This window comes from Canis lupus, chromosome 16 (assembly GCF_048164855.1).
Source record: "Canis lupus baileyi chromosome 16, mCanLup2.hap1, whole genome shotgun sequence".
NCBI lineage: Eukaryota > Metazoa > Chordata > Mammalia > Carnivora > Canidae > Canis > Canis lupus.
Genome location: NC_132853.1, coordinates 40,349,501 through 40,370,979, shown reverse-complemented (window position 1 = coordinate 40,370,979; position 21,479 = coordinate 40,349,501). Strand labels below are relative to the sequence as shown.

The 21,479-nt window shown below is 55.6% G+C and overlaps 1 protein-coding gene across 14 annotated transcripts in view; it reads left to right on the top strand.

Annotated features, from left to right (window-relative positions):
* LOC140606744 (uncharacterized protein C17orf113) overlaps positions 1-21,479 on the top strand; it is a 53,275-nt gene that overhangs the window by 24,888 nt on the left and 6,908 nt on the right. For 6 of the 14 annotated variants that reach the window (XM_072780563.1, XM_072780561.1, XM_072780560.1 and 3 more), the window contains exons 3-4: positions 19,263-19,411; positions 21,239-21,349. In XM_072780563.1, the coding sequence (XP_072636664.1) occupies positions 19,263-19,411; positions 21,239-21,349 (260 nt within the window). Of the gene's footprint in view, positions 1-4,582; positions 4,698-6,059; positions 6,108-9,717; positions 9,813-9,834; positions 9,959-14,578; positions 15,315-16,371; positions 18,896-19,262; positions 19,412-21,238; positions 21,350-21,479 lie in introns of those variants that run through there. The other 8 variants (XM_072780559.1, XM_072780557.1, XM_072780564.1 and 5 more) reach the window with 7 other exon arrangements.

Sequence of the window (21,479 nt, the reverse complement as noted above, 5' to 3'; positions counted from 1 at the left end):
CTCTGTAACAAGGCAGCCTGTTCTTTTGGTGAATACTCAGGGGTCACCCACTGTGTTCCCTGGGAACTGGAGACAAATTCTCATCTTATTCCTCACTATCCCGCTCTGAGATGGAGTATGTCTTTGGTCTGAGGCGGACACAAAAAGAACATTAGAGTGTTGTGGGGGCCACATGCGGATACAAAGGGAGAAATAGTGATTATACGCTGGGGATAAGGCCAGAAAAGGCCTCCTGGAAGAAGAGAGCCACACTGAGCTTTGGGAACAGGGGCCTGGGAAGAAGGGACACTGCAGGCAGAAGTCACTGCATAAGCAAAGGCAGGATATGGCCTGATGCTGGGACCAGCTCCTCTACCTGAGCGCTTGGGGCTGGACACCAAGCGTGTGACTCTGAGGAAGAGTGTATCTGACTGTATGGATATTTCTGGAGTGTGTGCGTGTGTGTATATATGTCTGTGTTCAAAAGTCACTCATTCATTCATTAGCTATTTATAGAAACCAGTTCTGTGCAAGCTATAGAACAGTTTGTTTGGAGGATTCGTATTTTACTTTTTTCTAGCTTTATTGGGGGTATTATTGACACGTTTGTCAGTTTAAGGTATACAGTATGATGCTTGCTACACATATGTATTGCAGGACGATTACCACATAAGGTTTGTTAACACCTCCATCCCCTCACATAATTATGATCGTGTGTGTGTTGATAACATTTAACATCTCTCCACTTAAGTAGGTAATACAGTATTGTTCATTATAGTCACCACACTGTGCATCCGATCCCCAGATCTTTTTATTCTTAAGATTTTATGTATTAGGGCAGCCCCGGTGGCGCGGCGGTTTAGCGCCGCCTGCAGCCCAGGGCGTGATCCTGGAGACCCTGGATCGAGTCCCAGTTCAGGCTCTCTATATGATGCCTGCTTCTCCCTCAGCCTGTGTCTCTGCCTGTCTCTCTGTCTCTATGAATAAATAAAATAAAAATCTTTAAAAAAAAGATTTTATGTATTAATTCATGAGAGACAGAGAGAGAGAGGCAGAGACATAGGTGGAGGGAGAAGCAGGCTCCCTGTGGGAAGCCTGATGCAGGACTCAATCCCAGGACCCCAGGATCATGGCCTGAGCCAAAGGCAGACACTCAACCAATGAGCTACCCAGGTGTCCCTTGATCCCCAGATCTTATTTGTCTTACAGCTGGGAGTCTGCGCCCCTCGACCAACATCTCCCCATTGTCCCCACCTACCAGCCCCCGGCAACCAACTGTAATCTCTATTGCTATGGTACTGGCTCTTTTAGATTCTGCATATAACTGAGAACATACAGTTATTTGCCCGGGAATTCATATTTTTCAAAGGTGGCATACCTGCCTGTCAAAGAAAGAGCTGTCTGAAGACCCATGCAGACAAGTTTGTCCAAGATCATAACGGGTTTCGAAGAATACGGTATAAGAATACGTAAGAATAACGGTGCTTGGAGAAGTCAGAGGCAGAAGGGAATTGGCAGAAGTCAGGGAAAACCTCAGAGAAGTGACACTGATGTCACTTGTTGGATCTCGGAGATGGAAAGGAAATCCCAGGCAGAGAAACAGCTCGAGCAAATGCCATGGGGCCTGAGGCCCGCAGCCTGCCGGGAGCGGTGGACAGTGCTGGGTGTGTGGCTGTGGTTGAAGCTGAGCAGGAACCACCCATGAGGGCCTCACAGCCAGGCTGGGTGTCTAGCCCTTGTCCCAAAGGTGATAAGTGTCACTGAAGGGCTCTGAGCAGGAGTTGTCGGTATTTCTAGATGTCTCTAGCATGGGGGAAGGGTAAGACTTGGGGGTGCATGAGAAGAAGGAGGAAACAGGTTCTGGGGTTTTTTCTATAGCAGAGCCAGCAGGACTGGGTGACTGGACGATGTGGAGAGGAAGGTGCCCAGGATGGCTCCAGGTGGGGAAGGCCAGTCTTGCCTGGCTGCCCACCCTTCCACCCCTGCCCCACGTGGCCTCTTCAGGCCCTGCTTCTGGGCAGCAGTCCCTGTGGTACAAGCCTCTCTCTTCCCCTTCTCACCCACCATACCCACCTGGAGAGAGCAGGCGATGTGTGTGCGAGGAGCAAAGGCCACAGCACCAGATGTGGCCAGAGACAGACTGCCCAAGGGAAGGGGGACCCCTTTGTGGGGCTTCCTTCTTCCCACGGTCCTCATCCGCAGAGTTCTGGGTAGGGTTGTGGGGACACCAGGAGACATGATGCCTGCTACTCCTCTCCAGATGATTAAATGGGAAGTGAGTCACTGTCCCTCCAGTCTTCTGCGTGTGCTGGTCTGAGCCAGGATTCTACTCAGTGCCTGCCCTTGGGTATAACAGTCTAGGGGGGGAGACAGCATTGGGGCCAGACCTTTCTTTTTCTTTGTGGGGGGGGGGGCAGACCTTTCTAACAGCCCTGCTGAGGGAGTGAGCAGCACTGTGGGAGCATGAAAGAGTGATGACTAATGCCTAGTGCAAGGGTGAAGGGCCCTCAGATTTCTGGGAACCCTGGAATTGGAGGCTGCAGCCAAGAACCTGTTTGCTGTTAGCCTCATCACTTCTGAGGCTACTCTAGGCCATGACCCCCCAACACCCACCCACTTCCATGGATTTCTCCTGTCTCCTGGATTCTCCGAGAGCTGGGGCTGGGAGAGGCAGCCCCAACAAGAAGATGCTAGCAATTGCCCTGGGGTTAGGAGTGGGGGTGAGGGGACCTCAGCCATGCTGCAGGCCTCTCCCAGCACTTGGTGGGTACTGGGCCAGAGCAGAGAGCCCTTAGGGTGCAGCTGACTGGGGCAGCCTCATCCTCTGAACAACAGAGTCACAGTAAACTTTCAAGAGCCATGAGGCAAAATATGAGGAGCCTTTACCACAGGGCTCTGTTGCTAGACACTAGACACGTGAGGTCTCAGGTCTGTGGCAGCTAGGAGGACCACTCGTTTGTTGGCAGGCTGCTGAAGGTGTGGGGGTGGGATGGTGCTCTGGGAGGCCCCCTGGAACTGTCACTTTGATTAGGGGTCTGTGGGGCTGGAGGCTTGCAGGGTGACAGACCGTCACAGGCAGTGAGGCGAGGACCCTCTCCTGCTCATGCCCCTGAGGCCATCTGTAGGAGGGGGAGGGCGGGGACTCTTCCCTCTTCTCAGAGGCCTCCTCACTCAGCCATACCTAAGTGAGCCTGGAACACCTGGGAGGGGCGCAGCATGGGGAAATGGCAGGTGCCCATGCCCACGCTTCCCCAATTCCCTCCTGCAGGTACTTCCCCAACTTCCCCTCCCCACCCTCCACCTTATCTGTCTCCTACACAGCAGGCCCTTTCATTCTGCAGGAATGTGTGTATGTGTCTTGAGCCATCTTTCCCCACTCCCCTTGTCCTTCCTCCACCCCTCACAGGGTGGGGCCTGTGGGCACCAGGCACCTCCATCCCAATAAGGCTGAACTCAGTGACCCTACTGACGATCACACACATGCCTGTGCGCGCGCGCACACACACACACACACACACACACACACACACAAATTTTAGGTGGTTCTTGAACACCTACACAAAGGTTTACTGGTTCAAGCCTCTTAGCCCCAAACTCTAGTGTGGATGTTGGGCCAGCCCAGGGCAGGAGAAGGGTCCACTTAGTACCCAAACTGCTTGGAAAGCACTTCCATGTGCAGCAAGGCATTCCCTCCTCAGTCACACCTGGAGTAGATGCTGGCACTCAGTTCTCACTTTACATTGGGATGTTGGAGCTCAGAGAGTTTAGCAACATACCCAAAGGCACAGAGCTGGGTTCAGATCCTAACGTGTCTGACTCCCCGATCCTACCCTCCTTGCTGCTGAGGAGAGCAGCATATATTAAGAGACATTGGACCTTGATGTTTTAGGAATGGGGAGGGATGGCCAGAGAAGGCAGACTGGCTCCCAGATGATTCCACAGTACTCAGAACCCATGGCTCTCCTCTGCCTTGTGCCTTGGTATCCTCCACTGGAAAATGGAGATGCCAGCCATCTCCCACTTGGTCTCACCTGGCTGGGGAGGGGAAGGGAGCCTCCCGAAGCCAATCCCTCCCATCTCCCTTCTCTTGCCTGGACTGACCCAGCCATACAATTCACTACAACCCCCCCCCCCCCCCCCCCGCCCACCACCACCATCCTGCAACATGACACCAGAGCGGAGAGAAGGGGATTTTGAGTATGACTTAAGTTCTGACTGGGTCAGGGGGGCCTTGGGTGGGGAGTGCAGAGTAGACTCTAAGGGGGACAGGAGAACACAGATGAAGTCTGATGGTAATGGATTTCAGGGCAAAGGTGCTTTGGGGGTGGCCAGGCATCAGAGTGGCAGGTGGAGGCTGTCCCCCCAACCCCCACGCCCCCACCCTCAAATCCCCCCCCAGCTCCTGTTCTAATCAGGCCCTCCATCTCCTCTTAGAGTCTCTTTGACTGCACAAGCCTCTAGCTGCATTCTGAGCCCCAGAGATCAAAGACCTTGAGCTCAGGTCACGCCTGAGTCACCGGTTTGATGAGCTCCTCACCCCCCACTCCCCGCAGATGGATTAATTTCAGTCCCATCAGGAAGCCCTGGAAGGCCTCCAGCCTGTCCCCCCAATCGCTTCAGTACCTCACTTGGCTGCTGATTCCTCCGCGGGGCCCCTCAGTCCATCCTAAGGCCTTTGGGTGCATGTTTCAGAGAAACGGCTCCCCCGAATGCCACTGGTAAGTTCTTCTTGCAGTCTAACCAAGAGTGCTAGGTGCCTGCCCTTGGGTATACACAGTCTAGACTGCTGCTGTTCTCCGCCAGTGACAGGTGACACTCTCTCTGGACCACCATCACATCCTCCTCCCCCAGGGGCGAACCTGACCATCAGACACTCCCCCCTCCCAGGGACCACCTGGAAATGCAAGCTTGTCTGGGTAGAGAATTAGGGGGCTTAGCTCAGATCCCTGTCCTCAAAAGACAAAGATTCCATCTGTGTCTGGGTGGGTTAATTAGCCGTGGGCTTGAGTTTCCTTCCTCTCCCCAAACCAGCAACTCTGTCCCCCCAGAGCCTCTTCCTAACAAACCTGTTTTCAGGAGCTGCTGCTGCCAACCCCTCCCCAGACCCTCTGCGGGCTGTACTGGCTGCTCCAGAGATTACAGGTTATTGTCTGGTGGAGACAGGATGCTGAGGGGGTGGGGGGCTAGCGCTGGGCCTGGGCTTGGAATGCCAGACTGGATCCAGCTGTGGGTTGGCTGCCTCCCCCCCCACCCCCATTCCACTCCCTCCCAGTCACCAGGTGCTCAGGTGAGTAGAGAGCTGGCCCACAGTCAGGAAGAGGAGGGGGAGGAAGGAGCCAATGGAGGAAAGCAGAGACTAGACTAGGGGGGTAGGGAAGGGTCTGGAGCAGGGGAGTAATGTCAGAAAGGTTCTAGCTGACCAGATGACCACCCCCCTGCCCCACTGCCCACCCCAGGCATTGCCCAGGTAGTAGGTCCAATGGTCCAGGTACTGGACTAAGAGGGACAAGCCGCCTGGGGCCCCTTCCCCCAACACCATGGCCAGTGCTCTGGGATGAGGTGGTAAGGCCTTTCTGGGCCAGTTTCCCCTTCAGCCAAAGGAGGTAAATGTAAGGGGATGATGGGCCAGAGGATGGAGCAAGGCTGGGTAGGAATGAGGGCTCCTGCAGCAGCAAACCCTGAGGCAGGGCTTTAAAGTTCAGCAAGAACTTTCTGGCAGACTGAGAAGGGGCTGGTAGCCCCTCCTTTCTGGAGGTCTCTAAAGGCAGGGTCAAATGCACTGAAGTACAGGATACACTAGCCCGAGACTCTGGGGAGGAGGGGGATGGAATCCACCCCCCACCCCCCAGGCCCTACATCTGCCCCATCCTCCACCCTTGGGGCAGGAAGTGCTCTATGCCTTCCACCCTGGTTGGGATGGGAGCAACTGGGAACCTGGCAGCTCCTTCCAGGCAAGGCGAGAAAGGGCCCTGCCACCGCTGCTTTCCAGCAGGAGTTCCTCCCTCCGCCCTCCCCTCCTGTCCCTCGCATCCCCACCCCTTCCCTCTGTCACTCTCTGGCTGGTTTCATTCGCTCCTCAGACGGCGCTCCGCGGTGCCTCCGAAGGCGAAGGCGGAGAATGCTCTTGGGTGAGTGCTGAGGATGCCAGAGCATGGGGAGGGGGCTCCCAGGAGGGTGGGTCTCTCCTCTCCCTGCCCAAACGTTGGCTGCTATTGTGGGTCCCCAAAAGTTGTCTGTGGAGAGATTCTGGTAGCTAGCTGACTCTTGGTACCTTTTCCCAGGTCCAGGGCTGGGCAGGGGAGCCCCCACTCTGGCGGGGAACAGAGGTGGGGGTGGGGGGTGGAGGGCAGGACTGGTCAGGAAACAGGAGGTACACCTTGCCTGAGGGAGGTGTGCTACACTCTGGGCCAGATGCATATTGCAGGAGCCTGTGCCAGAGGCTCCTTGTATCAAATCATACCTTCAACTGCCTCCAAGGGGCTGCCAGGAGCCTCCAAGGAGGGTTGTGGCAGGTGGGGCAGAGGGATTGTTGAAGAGGGAGTCATTATTTCAGCAGAGAGAGAAAGAGAGAGAGAGAAATGGACAGAGGGAGAGGGGCAGAAATCTGGGTGGCTCCTATCTGAGATCCAGCCACTGCCCTAGGGTTAACACCTCTGCCCCCCACCTTTATCCATGGTCTCCGGGCTCACCTCTCCACACACGGGTTGTTTGGCACTCTTTGAGGGAGACAGCCATTACCTTTTCAGAAGTATTTTTGGGAACCCCTTCCACAAAAGCAAGGGCTGGAGGTAGAGTTCTTCTTGTGTCTGGTCTTGGGGGTCTCCCTCCAGCTCAGGAAGGGGGCTCTGGAGAATGTGGGGAGCACCCTCTGGCCATGGTGAAAATCCTAAGCCGACTGGGGAGTGGGCAAGGAGATCTCAGATCAACCCCCCCATTCCCTACCTTTGGCTCTGTCTTCCTCCTAGATTCCCATTTCCTTCAGTTTTGGTTTCATCTGTGATAGGATGGGCAGCTTACTATTTGAGATGTGTGTGTGTGCCTCAGGGAGGACCCTCCCATCTGCCTTTATGACTTGTGATGGGGCAAGAGAGAGACTCTGGGTTTGGCGACATGAGCTTGTGTGTTTATCTGATGCATTTCATGTTGGAAGGGAGGCTGTGTGCATACACCTATCACCTATTTTTTTGAATACTTCTGTATTTTTATTTTTATTTATTTTGTATTTTTATTTTTAAAAATATGCGTCTGTACATAAGTCTTTGTATATACGTGTCTCTGTGATGGTGCATGCCGCTGCCTGTCTGTGGTTTCGTATTATCTGTATATGCCTTACTAGAGGTCCGGGTGCCCTCCTGTGTCTGTCCCCCTGGGTATATATGATCTGAGTGTGTCTTTGTTGATCTTGCCTGTCTGTGTGTACGTGCGTGCTTGTGTGTAGCCTCTGGGCCCTTCTTTGCCCCCCACCGGTGTGGGTGTCTGTCCATCTCTGCATGGGTACCACTTCTGTATATGCACACATCAATGTGCCTACATGGTCTCATCATGAGGGGATGTGTGTAAGTGTGTGCCTTGGTGTTTGTGCCTGTTGCCATCTATGTGGGTGCCTATGGATCTCAGGGTGTGTGTTCCTGTGCTTTCCTGTGGATCTTTCCAAGCAATGGCAAAACAGCAGGATGTGGTTTGCCCCGATCCTCTCCCTTGGGTGGCAGCCAGAGTGAAGTTAATTCATAAGATACCTGCTCTGTGCCCCAGCCTCAGTTGGACCCCAGGGGGTGGCCTTTTCTCTGCTACTCAGTCTAGTATGTTTATGTTTGACCAGAGCCACAACCCACCCTCTTGAGGCAGCCATCCAATGAGCTGTGGGTCCCAGCTGTGGACCCCCGGTCAGAGTGGGGAAGGGAGGGACTTAGCCAGGGTATTGTGCTGCAAAATGCCATCACAGGAGACCCCTCCTCCCCATACCTGAGCTTTTCATGGGTGTGGGGCTGTGCGGTCCCATCCTGGGACAGGTTTAGGGTCTGCAGTGTCTCCTTTCATTTGAGTGTACCCACAAGCCAGGCAATCTCGTGTGTGTGCATGTGCCATGACTCATGCGTCATCCCAGCAGCCCTGGGGGCCAGGGTTCACGGTGAATGTCAGCAGCAGACGGTGGGTGGTACAGAGCAGTGCTGTGTGAAGGGTGCTGGGGGAGCTTCCAGAAACCACCGGAGACGCCCTGACCTCAAATCAACGTGTGGCCTAGGCCTTGTTTGGGAGAAGAGTGTAACCCAATGGAGGGGTGGGGGTTGCTGCTAGGAGGCATTTCTGAGTGACTATATTGATGGGAAGGGGAGACTAAGTCACCAAGTGCCTAGGCGGCTCCCCTTTTTTTTTAATTTTTTTTTTTAAGACTTCTAATGTCCTTTTTTAAATTTATTATTTATGATAGTCACACACAGAGAGAGAGAGAGAGAGAGGCAGAGACACAGGCAGAGGGAGAAGCAGGCTCCATGCACCGGGAGCCCGACGTGGGATTCGATCCCGGGTCTCCAGGATCGCGCCCTGGGCCAAAGGCAGGCGCTAAACCGCTGCGCCACCCAGGGATCCCCCCCCCTTTTTTTTTTAATATTTTATTTATTTATTCATAGACACACACACACACACACACACACACACACACAGAGGCAGAGACACAGGCAGAGGGAGAAGCAGGCTCCACACAGGGAGCCCGACATGGGACTTGATCCTGGGTTTCCAGGATCACACCCCAGGCTGCAGGCGGCGCTAAACTGCTGCGCCACTGGGTAGGCGCCCCCCCCCCTTTTTTTTTTTAATACTTCTGTATTTTTATTTTTATTTATTTTGTATTTTTATTTTTAAAGATTTTATTTATTCATGAGACAGAGAGAGGCAGAGACACAGGCAGAGGGAGAAGCAGGCTCCACGCAGGGAGCCTAGACGTGGGACTCAATCCCGGGTCTCCAAGATCATGCCCTGGGCCGAAGGCGGCGCTAAACCACTGAGCCACCAGGGCTGCCCTTTTTAAATGGCCTCCACACCTAGCTCATTTCTTCCTCAGACCCATCCTGCCCTGCCCTTTCCTCCTCACCCAGCCTTAATTCGCACTGAACAGATGGAGGAAACTGAGGCTTATAGGTAAGCGTCCAGCCCAAGGCCTCAGAGGTCAATGTCCCTGGAGCTCCAGGGCAGGCCTCTGGACCCCAGGTCTGGGAGGGGTGGTCTGCCACAACTCCACATGCCTCCATCACCTCCTCCCCTCTCCTGGGAACCCACACAGGGGTGAGGGTCTCCTGTGCATCTTAGACTTCTAGGAAGCCATCACGCCTCTCTCCACCAGCACCCCTCCCCCACCGGATCCAAGTATTCCCATTACAAATAACTCACTAGATTAAAAATTGAGCTCCCAGCTCACTTTCTGAGCTTCCCCACCAGGCCAGGGGTATTGAGCCTTCCCGCAGCAGCCTCCCCTAGCCCCCCCCCCGCCCCTTGACCTTTGTAGACCGCACTGTACTTGCAGCTGCCCCAGGGTTGCTGCGCTGCCCCCTGCCTGGGATGTCTTCCCTGGTAAAACTTCTCTTATCCGGCACTTAACCTAACACACTGTCCCCGCAGACCTTCGGCTTCACCGCCCCCCCCCCGCCCCTCTTCCTCTGCGATCCCAAAGCATCTTGCTGGGGCCTCCCAGCGCTCCGTTTGGCTCGCCCCTGGGAGCTCGCCGCGGGGCGCCCCTCGGGGAAGCCCTGCCCCCTCGCGCTGGCGGGACAGCCCGGGCGGTCTCCAGTCCGTGCCCCGCCGCCTGCGAGCGCAGGCCGGGGTGGGGGTGGCCGCGGCAGGTGAGCCCCGGGGCGCGGGCAGGGCGGCCCTCGCCGGTGCTGTGCCTCTGCGCCCCGGCACCGCTAGTGGCTGCTGTCGCTCGGCGGAGCCCGCGGAGCCCGCGGCCAGAGCGTCCACCGCGCAAGATGGTGGCTCCCGAGGCTCCGTGAGTGTGTGCGGCTGGCGCGGAGCCCGGGCCGGGCGGGGCGCCCCCTCCCCGAGCTTCCGGCCGGGGGGGCGGGTGACCGGCGGGGGCCCCGCGGGCGGGGCCGCGGCGCGGGCGGAGCTGGGGGGGGGCTCCGGGACCTTCGAGGGCTCCCCCCACGCGCCCCCCAGAGGAAGCTCCCCAGCCCTCGGCGTCCCGGCCGGGACGAGCGGGGAGCCCCCACCTCCGGGCCCTCGGCCGCCGCCCAGAGCCGGATCCCCTGGGGCCTCCCTAAGGGGCTCTGGGAGGAGGCTGCGGACGCCCTCCTAGGGCCACAGGAGCGCTCTGAGGCCGGCCTGCCAGCCCGACCGGTACACAGTCACCCCAGGGCCCCACAAGTTGTGGCGGCTCACCTCCAGGTGCGCAGGGTGCCGAGAGGTGTGAGGGACCTGGGGCTGACAGGTGCGCCCTCCTGGTCACCTCTTGTTTGCACCCCCCCAGGAGCTAGCCTGGTTCCCTCAGGTTGAGGTAGAGGAATGTCCATGGCTTCGGCTGGGTTGTCTTAGAGCAGTGCGGTCCAATAGAACTTTCTGGGGGTGAAGTAAATGTCCTCTGTCTGAGCCATTTACTACAACAGCCAGTAGCCATATGTGGCTATTGAGATCTTGAAATGTGGCTAGTGAGATTGAGGAATTGGATTCTAAAATGTTTTTCTGATTTTTTTTTCTTTTGTAAAAAATATTTTATTTATTTATTCATGAGAGACAGAGGCAGAGACATAGGCAGAGGGAGAAGAAGGCTCCCCACAGGGACTCCATCCCAGCACCCCGGGGATCACGACCTGAGCTGAAGGCAGATGCTCAACCACTGAGCCACCCAGGTGTCCCATGTTTTTCTAATTCTGATTAATTATAAACAGCCACATGTGGTTACTACCTACCATATCTGACAGTGCCATTTTATTTTATTTTTTTATTATTTATTTATTTATTTATTCTTAGAGATGCAGAGAGAGAGAGGCAGAGAGAGAAGCAGGCTTCATGCAGGGAGCCTGATGTGGGACTCGATCCAGGGTCTCCAGGATCACGCCCTGGGCTGCAGGCCGCGCTAAACCGCTGCGCCACTGGGGCTGCCCTGACAGTGCCGTTTTAGAATCCATCTTTCCATACATCCTCCCAGAGTGCCTACTCTTTTGTTCTTTAATCAAAAACATCCTGGGGATCCCTGGGTGGCTCAGTGGTTTAGCGCTCGCCTTTGGCCCAGGGCGTGATCCTGGAGTCCCGGGATCAAGTCCCATGTGAAAGGTTTCTGCATGGAGCCTGCTTCTCCCTCTGCCTGTGTCTCTGTATCTCTCTCCGTGTCTCTCATGAATAAACAAATAAAATCTTAAAAAAAAAAAAATCCTAGGTCCCATAGTAATTTTATCCTTCTGCAGAATAGGGCAGGATAGCCGGTTTCTAGGTATATGGAAAGGAGTTGACAAACTTCTGAAGGGTACCCCCTTGGAGTTGCACCTTCTCTCCATCCTAAGATCCTTTGGATGGTGGTGGACTGGACAGGGTCACAGAATCATGGGATCTCGGGAGGAAAGGAGGTCAAAAGCAGTTGATTTAGCCACCCAACAGGTGCCCAAGGCCCCACTCCGTTGTTCTTTCTGTTTGAAAACTGGTGCTTCCTTATTCACTCCCCAAATTTTGTGGAGCACCTGCAGGGTGCCAGGCAGCATTCCTTCTCAGAGGTTCAGATGTGAAGTTAGTTACCTTTCCTGCCCTCAAGAAGCTTGCATTCTTGAGAGAGAGGGAGAAGAAGAAGAGAGAGAGTGCCAAGCAATAGAAATTGGAGAAAATAAGATTTGTAAACCCCGAGGTATACAATGGAGGAAACAAACAGAAAGTAGTGACAGAAAAGAAAGGGATCTCCTGGGAGGGGATAAAGAAGTCTCCTTGGAAGAGGGGACCAAAGGGGAAGTGAAATAGGCAGTGTCCAGAGGAGTTGGAAACATTCTAGAAGAAGGTACAGCATATGCAAAGGCCTTGAGTATGGGAACCTGGCACTCTGGAGGAACTGAGGGAAGGCTAGTGTAGCTGGAAGGGGAGAGAGGCACAAGTGGCTACCAGAGAGGTCAGCAATGCCTGGGCATCTAGCTGACCCTGAAAGGGATCCTGGCACTGGCCTCAGAGAACAAGCAGTCACAGAGGGCTTTGAGCAGTATGTTTTCAAAAGCCCCCTCCACCTGCTCAGAGAGGGGTAAGAGTGGAAACTCAGAGTGCCATCCAGAAGTGACTGCCATAGTCCAGGCAAGAGATGCAGGATGTCCTGGATGAGGCTGGTGGCAATGGCATAGAGAGAAGAGACAAGTTATGGGCAGATGGTGGAGGTGGAGCTCAGAGAGCCTGTGGATAGACCAGATCCACAATGTAGAAGAGAGCAGGGGCTGGAGGGGCAGGTTTCTGGCCAGAGCATCTGGGTAGGAAAGCATGTGTCTCCTGAGCTGGGGATGACTAGGAAAGGAGCATATTTGTAGTGACAGACTGATAGTTCCATCTAGACAAGCCACAAAAGTGATTAGATCAAGAGGTGTGATGCCTAGAGGAGTGCTGGGGCTGGGGTTATTTCAGGGTGACCAGCAGAGGTGGTTCTGAAATTTGGGGACAGTTTTAGGTTAGGAAGAGGAGGAGGGGATAACATCAGAGGCCGAGGAGTGCTGATGGGGACAGTGGACATAGGGTCTTAGAAGTCAAGGAAAATGCATGTTTCAAGGAGTGTGAGGTGAGCAGTACCAAATGCCACTTGGCATCTAAGGGAAGAGGACTGATGAGTTTCATTGCATCTGGCACTTCCCTTGTACTGAACAGGCTGCCCCTGGAATTCTGTTCATCTGCCCTCGTTTTACTTATCTACCAAGTGCTAGGTTCCTTGAAGGGTGCTACGTATGTCTATCAGGAGGACAAGACAGTCCCTGCTTTCCCAGAGCACAGTCATCTAACCAATAGCCTCAGAAACAGGAAATTCTTTCATACAGCCCAAATCTGTCCCTCCATTCTCTTAAACAACACACTTTTGCCAAAAGGCATCTGCATGCTGAGCCCTGTACGGGATCCAAAAATGAACAAACGTGATCTTCGCCTTCCAGGAACCAAGTGCAGAGACACACAGAGAATCCCTGGGTTTACCATATTGTATTACCCACACACAGAGAAGTATGGGATACTAGAGGACAGGCACCAGCGGGGGTTGGGGGTGGGATCAGGGTGGCAGAGGGGATTCGGAGCTGCTCTCTAGGAATGCATGGGAATTAGCCAGGGAGGAGGGATAGGAAATTCCAGGCACAGAGGATGAAGGCAGGAGCAGAGTAACAGCTGGGTGTGTGGGGGGAATGGTAAACCTTTGGAGCTGGCCCTGCAGCCAGGAGCAGCAGGAGGCTGGGGAGGGCCTCGCTGGCTCTTGGTGAGGTGTGTAGATTCAGGCAACTACTTAGGATACCAGGGAAGAGGTGGAAGCAAGGGAGCGATCCGTGTGTGAGCCTGCTCTCTGAATGCTGAGCAAGGGATGAATTTGGGGGCTGACTGCAGAGGTGGAGGTAGATGCATAATCCAGGTGAAATAGTGCAGGCTAGAGTCTCAGCGTGGCCTCTGGGGTCAAGTGGACGTAGATACTAACTCTGTCTCACCCACTTACTGCTGTGGAACCCTGGGCAAGGCACTTAAAATCTCCGAGCCTTGGTTTCCTCTTCTCCAAAATGAGAATGATACCACCCTCAGAGAGTACTTGCAAGAGTAATCTTGGTCTTCTCACGTAGTCACTGCAAAGTCCTTAGCACAAGACCTGACTCGGTTTACAGCTGACAAATGGTGGTCACTGCTGCTGTTAGTAGTAGACATTTAGGGGACAGGTTGAGGGATAATAAGGAGTTTTGGCCGTTGGCTGGACGTGGCCTTCTGGTCCTGAACGGCTCACCTGGCCTCGTGCCTGGGGTGGTAGAAGAGTGAGCAAGGTTACAGGCAACCAGCTAGCTCCTTCAGTCTGGGGCCTGGCCCCCACTTCTGGGCTTCCCTTCCCAGAACCACACCATCGGGGTGCCTATGTGTGCGTGTGAATGCACTAGTGTGTAAGTTTAGGGAAGGGAGATCCAGAGAAAACAAATGCCATTCCTTGGCCCCGTGGCTCTGAGAGCTCAGCTTTGTGCTAACTTCATTCTGATGAAATAAATGATTGTGGACTGGAGAGACTGGCCATCCCTTAAATGAGGAGTCAAGGTCTGAATTTCAGTTCTAGTTCAGTCACAGATCATTCATGAGCCCCAAGAACTGCTGTCCTGGACCTGGACTCAGTGTCCCCCACGTATAAAATGTGATTGGACAGATGATGCCAGTCTTTCCAGAGCTGAGTTCTCACATACTTCAACAATCAAAGCAAATCAGTGCCTTGTCCCTGATTGGAAGGAGACCCTCAGAGTGGGCTGGGGCCCCTAAGCCTTCCCAACTTTGGATAAAATTCTATGGCCCTTTGCATGACTCCACTCATTCCCAGTAGTCCTTCCCCATTCGGTCTAGTCCATTCGTCAGTTGGGGAGTGCTCTGCGGGCAGCATGAACCCACGGTGGGCCCCCTAACACCTCTCCCTTGTCTCTTTCATCTCCAGTCTCCCACCGGCGGCGCGGGAATAAACTTCCCCCGCTAAGTTAGATGGATGGTCCCCATTAGCCTGGCGTGCTGCTCCCCTCCTGCCTCCCCACCAGCTTCCATTGTCAAGGGAGGTGCTGCTGTGTGCAGGGGGGGCTGGGGGCCCAGAGCATTCGGGTGGGGATTGGGGGTGCCCTGCCCCTCGAGCAGGAATGGTGCCCCCAGGGAAGAAACCAGCCGGAGAGGCCTCCAACTCCAACAAGAAGTGCAAGCGCTACTTCAATGAGCACTGGAAGGAGGAGTTTCCTTGGCTGGACTTCGACTACGAGCGGAAGCTGATGTTCTGCCTTGAGTGCCGCCAGGCCCTGGTGCGGAACAAGCATGGCAAGGCCGAGAATGCCTTCACGGTGGGCACAGACAACTTCCAGCGCCACGCCCTGCTGCGCCATGTCACGTCGGGGGCCCACCGCCAGGCTCTGGCCGTCAACCGGGGCCAGCCCACTTTTGAGGGTCAGGCTGAGGGAGGAGGGGCCTACCCAGACCTGGAGACCACCCCCACCTCCAGGGGCGTCAAGGTGGAGGTGGACCCCGCCAAAGTGGCCGTGCTGACCACGGTGTACTGCATGGCCAAGGAGGACGTGCCCGACGACCGCTGCTCTGCCCTGCTTGAGCTGCAGAGGTTCAACCTGTGCCAGGCACTGCTGGGCACAGAGCATGGTGACTACTACAGCCCCAGGCGGGTGAGGGATATGCAGGTGGGTGGCAGCCAGAGGTGTGGGGGAGGGCTTGAGGAGGGAGGACATCGAGCTGGTCTGGGTGCAGTGCCAGTATGCCAGGCCCCCGGGGCAGCAGCCAAAGTACTTCATTCATACCTTCACCCAGCAGAATCTTTCACTGAGGCGTACTATGTGCCAGGCCCTGGGCTAGCTGCTGGGGGCACAGCCACAAAGAGGCCAGACCAGGCCCTGTCCTCGGAGGTATGGGGGCTTTCCCTCACTGCCTAGGCCAGAGGTGCAAGCTGGTCACCTTGGGGGCTTGACTGACCCACAGATGTATTTTGTTGGTTTTCACAGTGCTTTTGGAAAACCTAAGTTAGTTTCCAGGTTAAAAAAAAAAAACAAACACAAAAACCAGAGAGATTACATATAAAAATGTGGATTTGTGACTTCTGAAAAGCTAGGTCCCTGTGCTCTCATGCCATGAAGACCAGACCCACAGCCTCTCCATTCCCTTTGGGGTATCACTGACCCTCATCAAGCCCCATACCACCTACATGGCCCCTTGGGGCATGCGAGTTGCAGCCCTGTCCAAGGTATCAGCTCTGTGAGTCCTAGGGAGTGGCATGAGGATGGGGGGAGCTAGATCTCATCCTACAGAGAGATGACAGACGGACAAACTGAGCACACAGTTGGGGCTCTATGTAACTAGGAGGGAACATGTATGTCAATTAATCCCCGAGCAGCAAAGTGGAGGGAGAGCCCCAGGATTAAGAGCTGGGGCAATGCTGTCGAAACTACACACAAAATGCTGCAGAATCTTTATAGTTCCTCAAGCATCTTTACACTCACAAGCACAGCCAGTGTAACAAAAAGTTACATTTATAATTGACTACAACCTTTTAAGGAGCTGAGAGGCAGGTAGTAGCCTGATTTCAGAGCTGAGGAAACTCAGGCTCAGAGAGGTGAAATGACTTTCCCAAGGTCACAGAGCCAGTAAGCAGCAAAGCCAGGATGGGTCTGTCTGCCCCCAAGGCCTCCCCTGCTCAGGACAAGCCTAACTTTGTCCCTCCCTTTCTCTCCCTGGCTGTCCCAGGTGGCCATTGCCAGTGTCTTGCACACAGAGGCCTGCCAGCGCCTGAAGGCATCCCCGTATGTGGGGCTGGTGTTGGATGAGACCAGGGACTGGCCTGAGTCCCACAGTCTGGCCTTGTTTGCCACTTCGGTGTCCCCCTGTGATGGCCAGCCGGCTACCACCTTCCTGGGCAGTGTGGAGCTACAGGAGGGTGAGGCCACTGCTGCCCAACTCCTGGACATCCTGCAGGCCTTCGGCGTGTCTGCTCCCAAGCTGGCCTGGCTCACCTCGAGCCTCCCCAGTGACCGCCTTGGGCATGTGAGCCCGCAACTCCGGGCTGCCTGCCCACTGCTCACCGAGTTACACTGCCTCCCTGGCCGGACAGATCCCGAGCCCCCTGCCTACCTAAGTGAATACGAAAGCGTGCTGGACGCCCTATTCCGGCTCCATGGTGGCCCCAGCTCCCACACGGTCCCGGAGCTCCGGGCGGCACTGGACCTTGCAGCTATTGACTTGGCAGGACCGCGGCCAGTGCCCTGGGCGTCCCTGCTGCCTATTGTGGAAGCAGTGGCTGAGGCTTGGCCTTGCCTGGTGCCCACACTGGAGGCCTCTGCCCCCACCTCCCCTACGGCGAGGCCACTGGCTCTCGCCCTGCGCCAGTTCACCTTCGTGGCCTTCACCTACCTGCTGCTGGACACTCTGCCCACCGTGCAGAAGCTCCCCCTTGTCCTGCAGCCAGAAGAGCCGGACTTAGCCTTGCTGCAGCCCCTGGTGATGGCAGCGGCGGCCTCCCTCCAAGCACAACGCAGCTCGGGTGGGGCGCGCCTCCAGGGCTTCCTGCAGGAGTTGGCTTCCTCCTGCCCCGACTCTGGCGGTGGGCGCTGCACCTACCGCGGCGTGGAGCTGCTCGGCTACTCTGAGGCCGCCGTGCGGGGCTTGGAGCGGCTGCGGGGGGCCTTCCTGGACTCCATGCGGAGGGGACTGTGGGACTCCTACCCCGGGCCCTCGCTGGACGCCGTGACCGCCTTCGCGGCGATCTTCGACCCGCGCGGCTACCCGCAGGCACCCGAGGAGCTGGGCGCGCACGGCGAGGGGGCGCTGCGGGTGCTGCTGCGCACCTTCGCTCCCGCCGTGGTGCGCCAGCGGGCGCTGGGCGACTTCGCGCTCTTCAAGCGCGTGGTGCGCAGCCTGGGGCGGCTGGGCCCGCGCGCCCTGTGCGCCAAGCTAGCGTGCGCGCGCTCCGAGCTGCACGAGCTCTTCCCGGACTTCGCCGCCCTCGCCGCGCTGGCCTTGGCGCTGCCCGCGGGCGCCGGCCTCCTGGACAAGGTGGGCCGCAGCCGCGAGCTGCGCTGGTGGGGGCCGAGCGGGGCCGGGGAAGGCCGGGGCGGCCCGGCGGTGAAGATCGCCGTGGATGGGCCGCCGCTGCACGAGTTTGACTTTGCGCTGGCCGTGGAGTTCTTGGAGAGCGGGTGGGCGGAGGGGCTCCTGGGGTCGCAGCTCACGTGAGGGCGGCCGCCTTCCCTCCGCCCCGCCAGCCCGGCGCCCTGGGCCCTCCAGGGGCCAAGGCGGATTTGGCCCAGATGACCGCCTGACTGTGGCCTCCCACCCCCCTGGCGGGTGCTTCCTCCGCTCCACGCTGAGCCTGGGCAGCGAGCTGGCAGAGATGCTAGATTTGGGGGCACCCTCCACATCGCTCCTGCCCTTGCCAGAGTTTGGTGAGGAATAGCTCACCTTTTCCCCTCTGGATCCAGCCCAGGTTGGGGTCCTAGAAAAGCTGAGGAGGCTTGGTTGGAGGGAGAGAGGAAGACTGGGTCTCAGGGATTGAGGGATTGAGGGAAAGGAGAATGGGTTCTTGGCTCTTAGCTCCCCTCCTGGCAGCATATCTTCTCAGACAAAACTGGAGAGCAGATGACTTTCCTTGGTTTTGACACACAGCATGGCACCTTCTCTGTGCACTGGCTACCAGTTCAAGGGAGGTAGTGGTGCCCTCCCTCCCCTACCCACTGATAGGTAGGCTGCCTGAGGTTCTTCTGCATATGGCTGTGTATATAGACATATACCTCTGTAAGTGTAAAATAAACCTATCTTGAAAATTGTTAACACAAAATCTAAAAGGACTTCTTACGGTTTTGCAATGAGAAGGTCCAGGAAAGTCCCAATGGACTGGATTTATTTCTAATTCTTTTCTTCCTCAAAGTCTGGCTGTGCCCAAAGTTCCTAGCCGTCCCCTGCCCTTGCCTCAGACCTTTAAGACCAAAGACTGTAAAACCACAAGGCTGGACCGGCCGACTCTGAGGACCAGCCTCCAGCCTGGCCCAGGGGTTGGAGGGCTTTCTGCCTCCTGGGAGGAGTCGGGCCTCAACAGAGCTAGGGGAACACATCCCTTCAGATTCCAATGGGTTTGCCATTCTCTCTGTCAGCCTTGCTGTACATGATGTGGGGATCAGGAGGGGGGGGCAGTTAGTGAGAGGGGAGGGGGGCTGGCCTTTCCCCAGGCCTCCTGGGTTTGGGTTTGACTTGCAATAAATGGAAACCCGGTGCATCACACAGTCTCCATGGTGGTGTGTGTGTGTCAGGACTCCTCTGTCCCCTCCCTTGGCCTGACTCTCCGTTAGGGTTCATTGGGGCCCTCAGGCTGCCTCCGGAGGGGATGCGAGGGGCGTCCTTCGGGACTGGGAACTGAGGATGATGTTCTCCCTGATTCTGCTCCCCCAGTTGAGGCGAGAAGAGGCACAGAAGTGGGCTGGGAGTGCCCCTGGGGCTTAGCCAGTGCTACTCTGTGAGGAGGGAGACAAGAGTTTCTGCCCTGGCCCCATGCCCAAGAAGCCCATCAGCCTCTTTTCCTGGCCATGGAGGCCAATGCGAGCCCTGTGGCTCCCCCATTTCAGACCCTGCCCTTCTTCCTCCTGCAGCAGGCCCGGCCTCCAGCGCCCCCAGCCCCCTGCTGGCCTCCCTGCCCCTGCCTGCCAGGCCTCTGCAGCCCCCGCTGGACTTCAAGCACTTGCTCGCCCTCCACTTGAATGGCGCCACCCCGCTCAGTCTCACCCCCAACTTCAGCACGGTATGGGGGGCTGGTGGGTGGGGGGCTTGCAGCCAAGCCTGGGGGTGGGCAGGGAAGGTGGGTGCAGCTGGGCTGGCTCTCAGAAGCTGGGTATCCAGAGGAGCAACATCCCCAAGAGTGACTAGGCACTCCCCAGACAGGGGCCCCCGGGCCGGCTTTCCCTTAGGCCAAGGAATGGGGATGGTGTCACCCCCACCCCAATAACAACTGCTGGGCCTGGAGCCTGGAGGTTACCCTTGAGTGTTTGCATAGGGACATTTATGGGTGATCTGTGCGTGTCTGTGTGCATTTGGGGTGTGCCCTTCAGTTTTAGTTTATGTCTGTAAGGGTCTTTGTGTGTTACTTGTGGATGTGTGTGTTTATAAACAAATTCTTTGTGCCTTGGTAATTGTATGTAGTTAATGTATGTACCTGTGTCTCTGAGAGATTTCTTTTGTGTCTTTGTGTCAAGTCTGTACGTATTTGGTGTGTGTCTTACCTGTGTGTGTGTGTGTGTGTGTGTGTGTGTGGTTTGGGAGATTGTGAATTTGTCTGTGGAAATGTGCCATTTGTATGCGTATGGGTGTGTATCTTTCTGCATGGCTCTGTGATTGTAACTGCCATGGACTCTGAGTCTCTGTATTTCCACATGTGCATCTGTGTGAATGACAAGTGTAGGGAGCATGAATTTTACTTCGCTACATGAGCTAGAAGATGTACCCCCCTTTCTTTAATTCTGAAACATCAGGTGTAATCATCAAGGAGCCCTACTCCAACCTGACAAGATGGTGGGAAATTCAGTCACAGTAGCCCTTAAGAGTCCCATTCTTTCCAATCTCCGGGTCACCCAAAGGTCTGCAGGAGCTTGAGAGCCATGTGGGGAGGCTCTCCTGTTCTTTGGTCCCTTCTATCACTCGCTGACACACCATGCCCACAGCCCCTTGGAAGCTAGTATGGCTTTGGTTGCCTGCATCGTGGGGCATCCTGTAGACTATTCTGGCCTGGTGAGGTTGAGATGAGGGTTAGAACCTCTTTCTGTGCTCAAGGAAGTTTCTGAAACCATGCTTTCCTCTCAAAGCCTCTGTTCTCTCAGGAAGGTTTGGAGAGTTCCTCTTGATAGGCAAACCCAGACAACTTCTGCTTTTAGACCAGTAAGCAGCCTCTGAGAAAAGGGAACATAAAGGCTTAGTTTGATAGAAGGGAAAAAAGAAAAGTTAAAATAAGGAAAAGGAAAAAAACACATAAATTAATATTCCAAAGAAATAATCCTACTATGGAGGGAACCCAGTGGCCTCCATGTGTTGCCACCTGCCCCTTCCTGGCCCCATTCCTGCCCTGGCCATGCTCTCACTCACCCTCTCAGGCCCTGTGACAGTGGCAGAGATGATAAGATAAGCCGTCTCTCCTCTAGCCCCCGGGGCCCAGCACAAGGCTGGGTTATGGAAGAGGATTTCCAACATAGAGTCTTTGTCCCCTCCCTACTTCTCCCTGCCCCCAGCTCTGTCCCAATAGTTATGATTCTTGTTAACGAGGGGATAAAAAACAACCCAGAGACCAGAGGGGCAGCAAGAGATACCAAGGTGATCATCAGGACATGGTTCTATTTCTCATGATCATGGAGGTGACCCTGGCCATCCCCCTGCCTCCAGGCAGAAGCCCAGGCAAACAGAGAAAGTCAGCCAGGAAGAGACTGTTCGTTTTGTGGGTCTTCTATCCACAAGGATGGGGAAGTTCTTCCTGTGTCCTGATGCCTGCCCTCCTCGATAGTCTTTAGTTTTTGGCATTGTGTATTGCCTCCACTTCCAGAGCCGACCCCAGAGTTATTGTGCCCTCCCACCCCCTTCACAGATGGACCCGATCCAGAAAGCTGTCATCAGCCACACGTTTGGGGTCCCTTCCCCTCTGAAGAAGAAGCTCTTCATTTCCTGTAACATCTGTCACCTGAGGTTCAACTCAGCGGTGAGAGGGAGTAGTGGAAACAGGCTGGGGAGGGGGCTGGGCAGGAAGAGGGCTGGACACTGGCTCTTGGGGTCTTTCCTGAAGGAATAGGACTGGCAGAGGGACTGGGCTCTGTATTTCCTATCTCTGG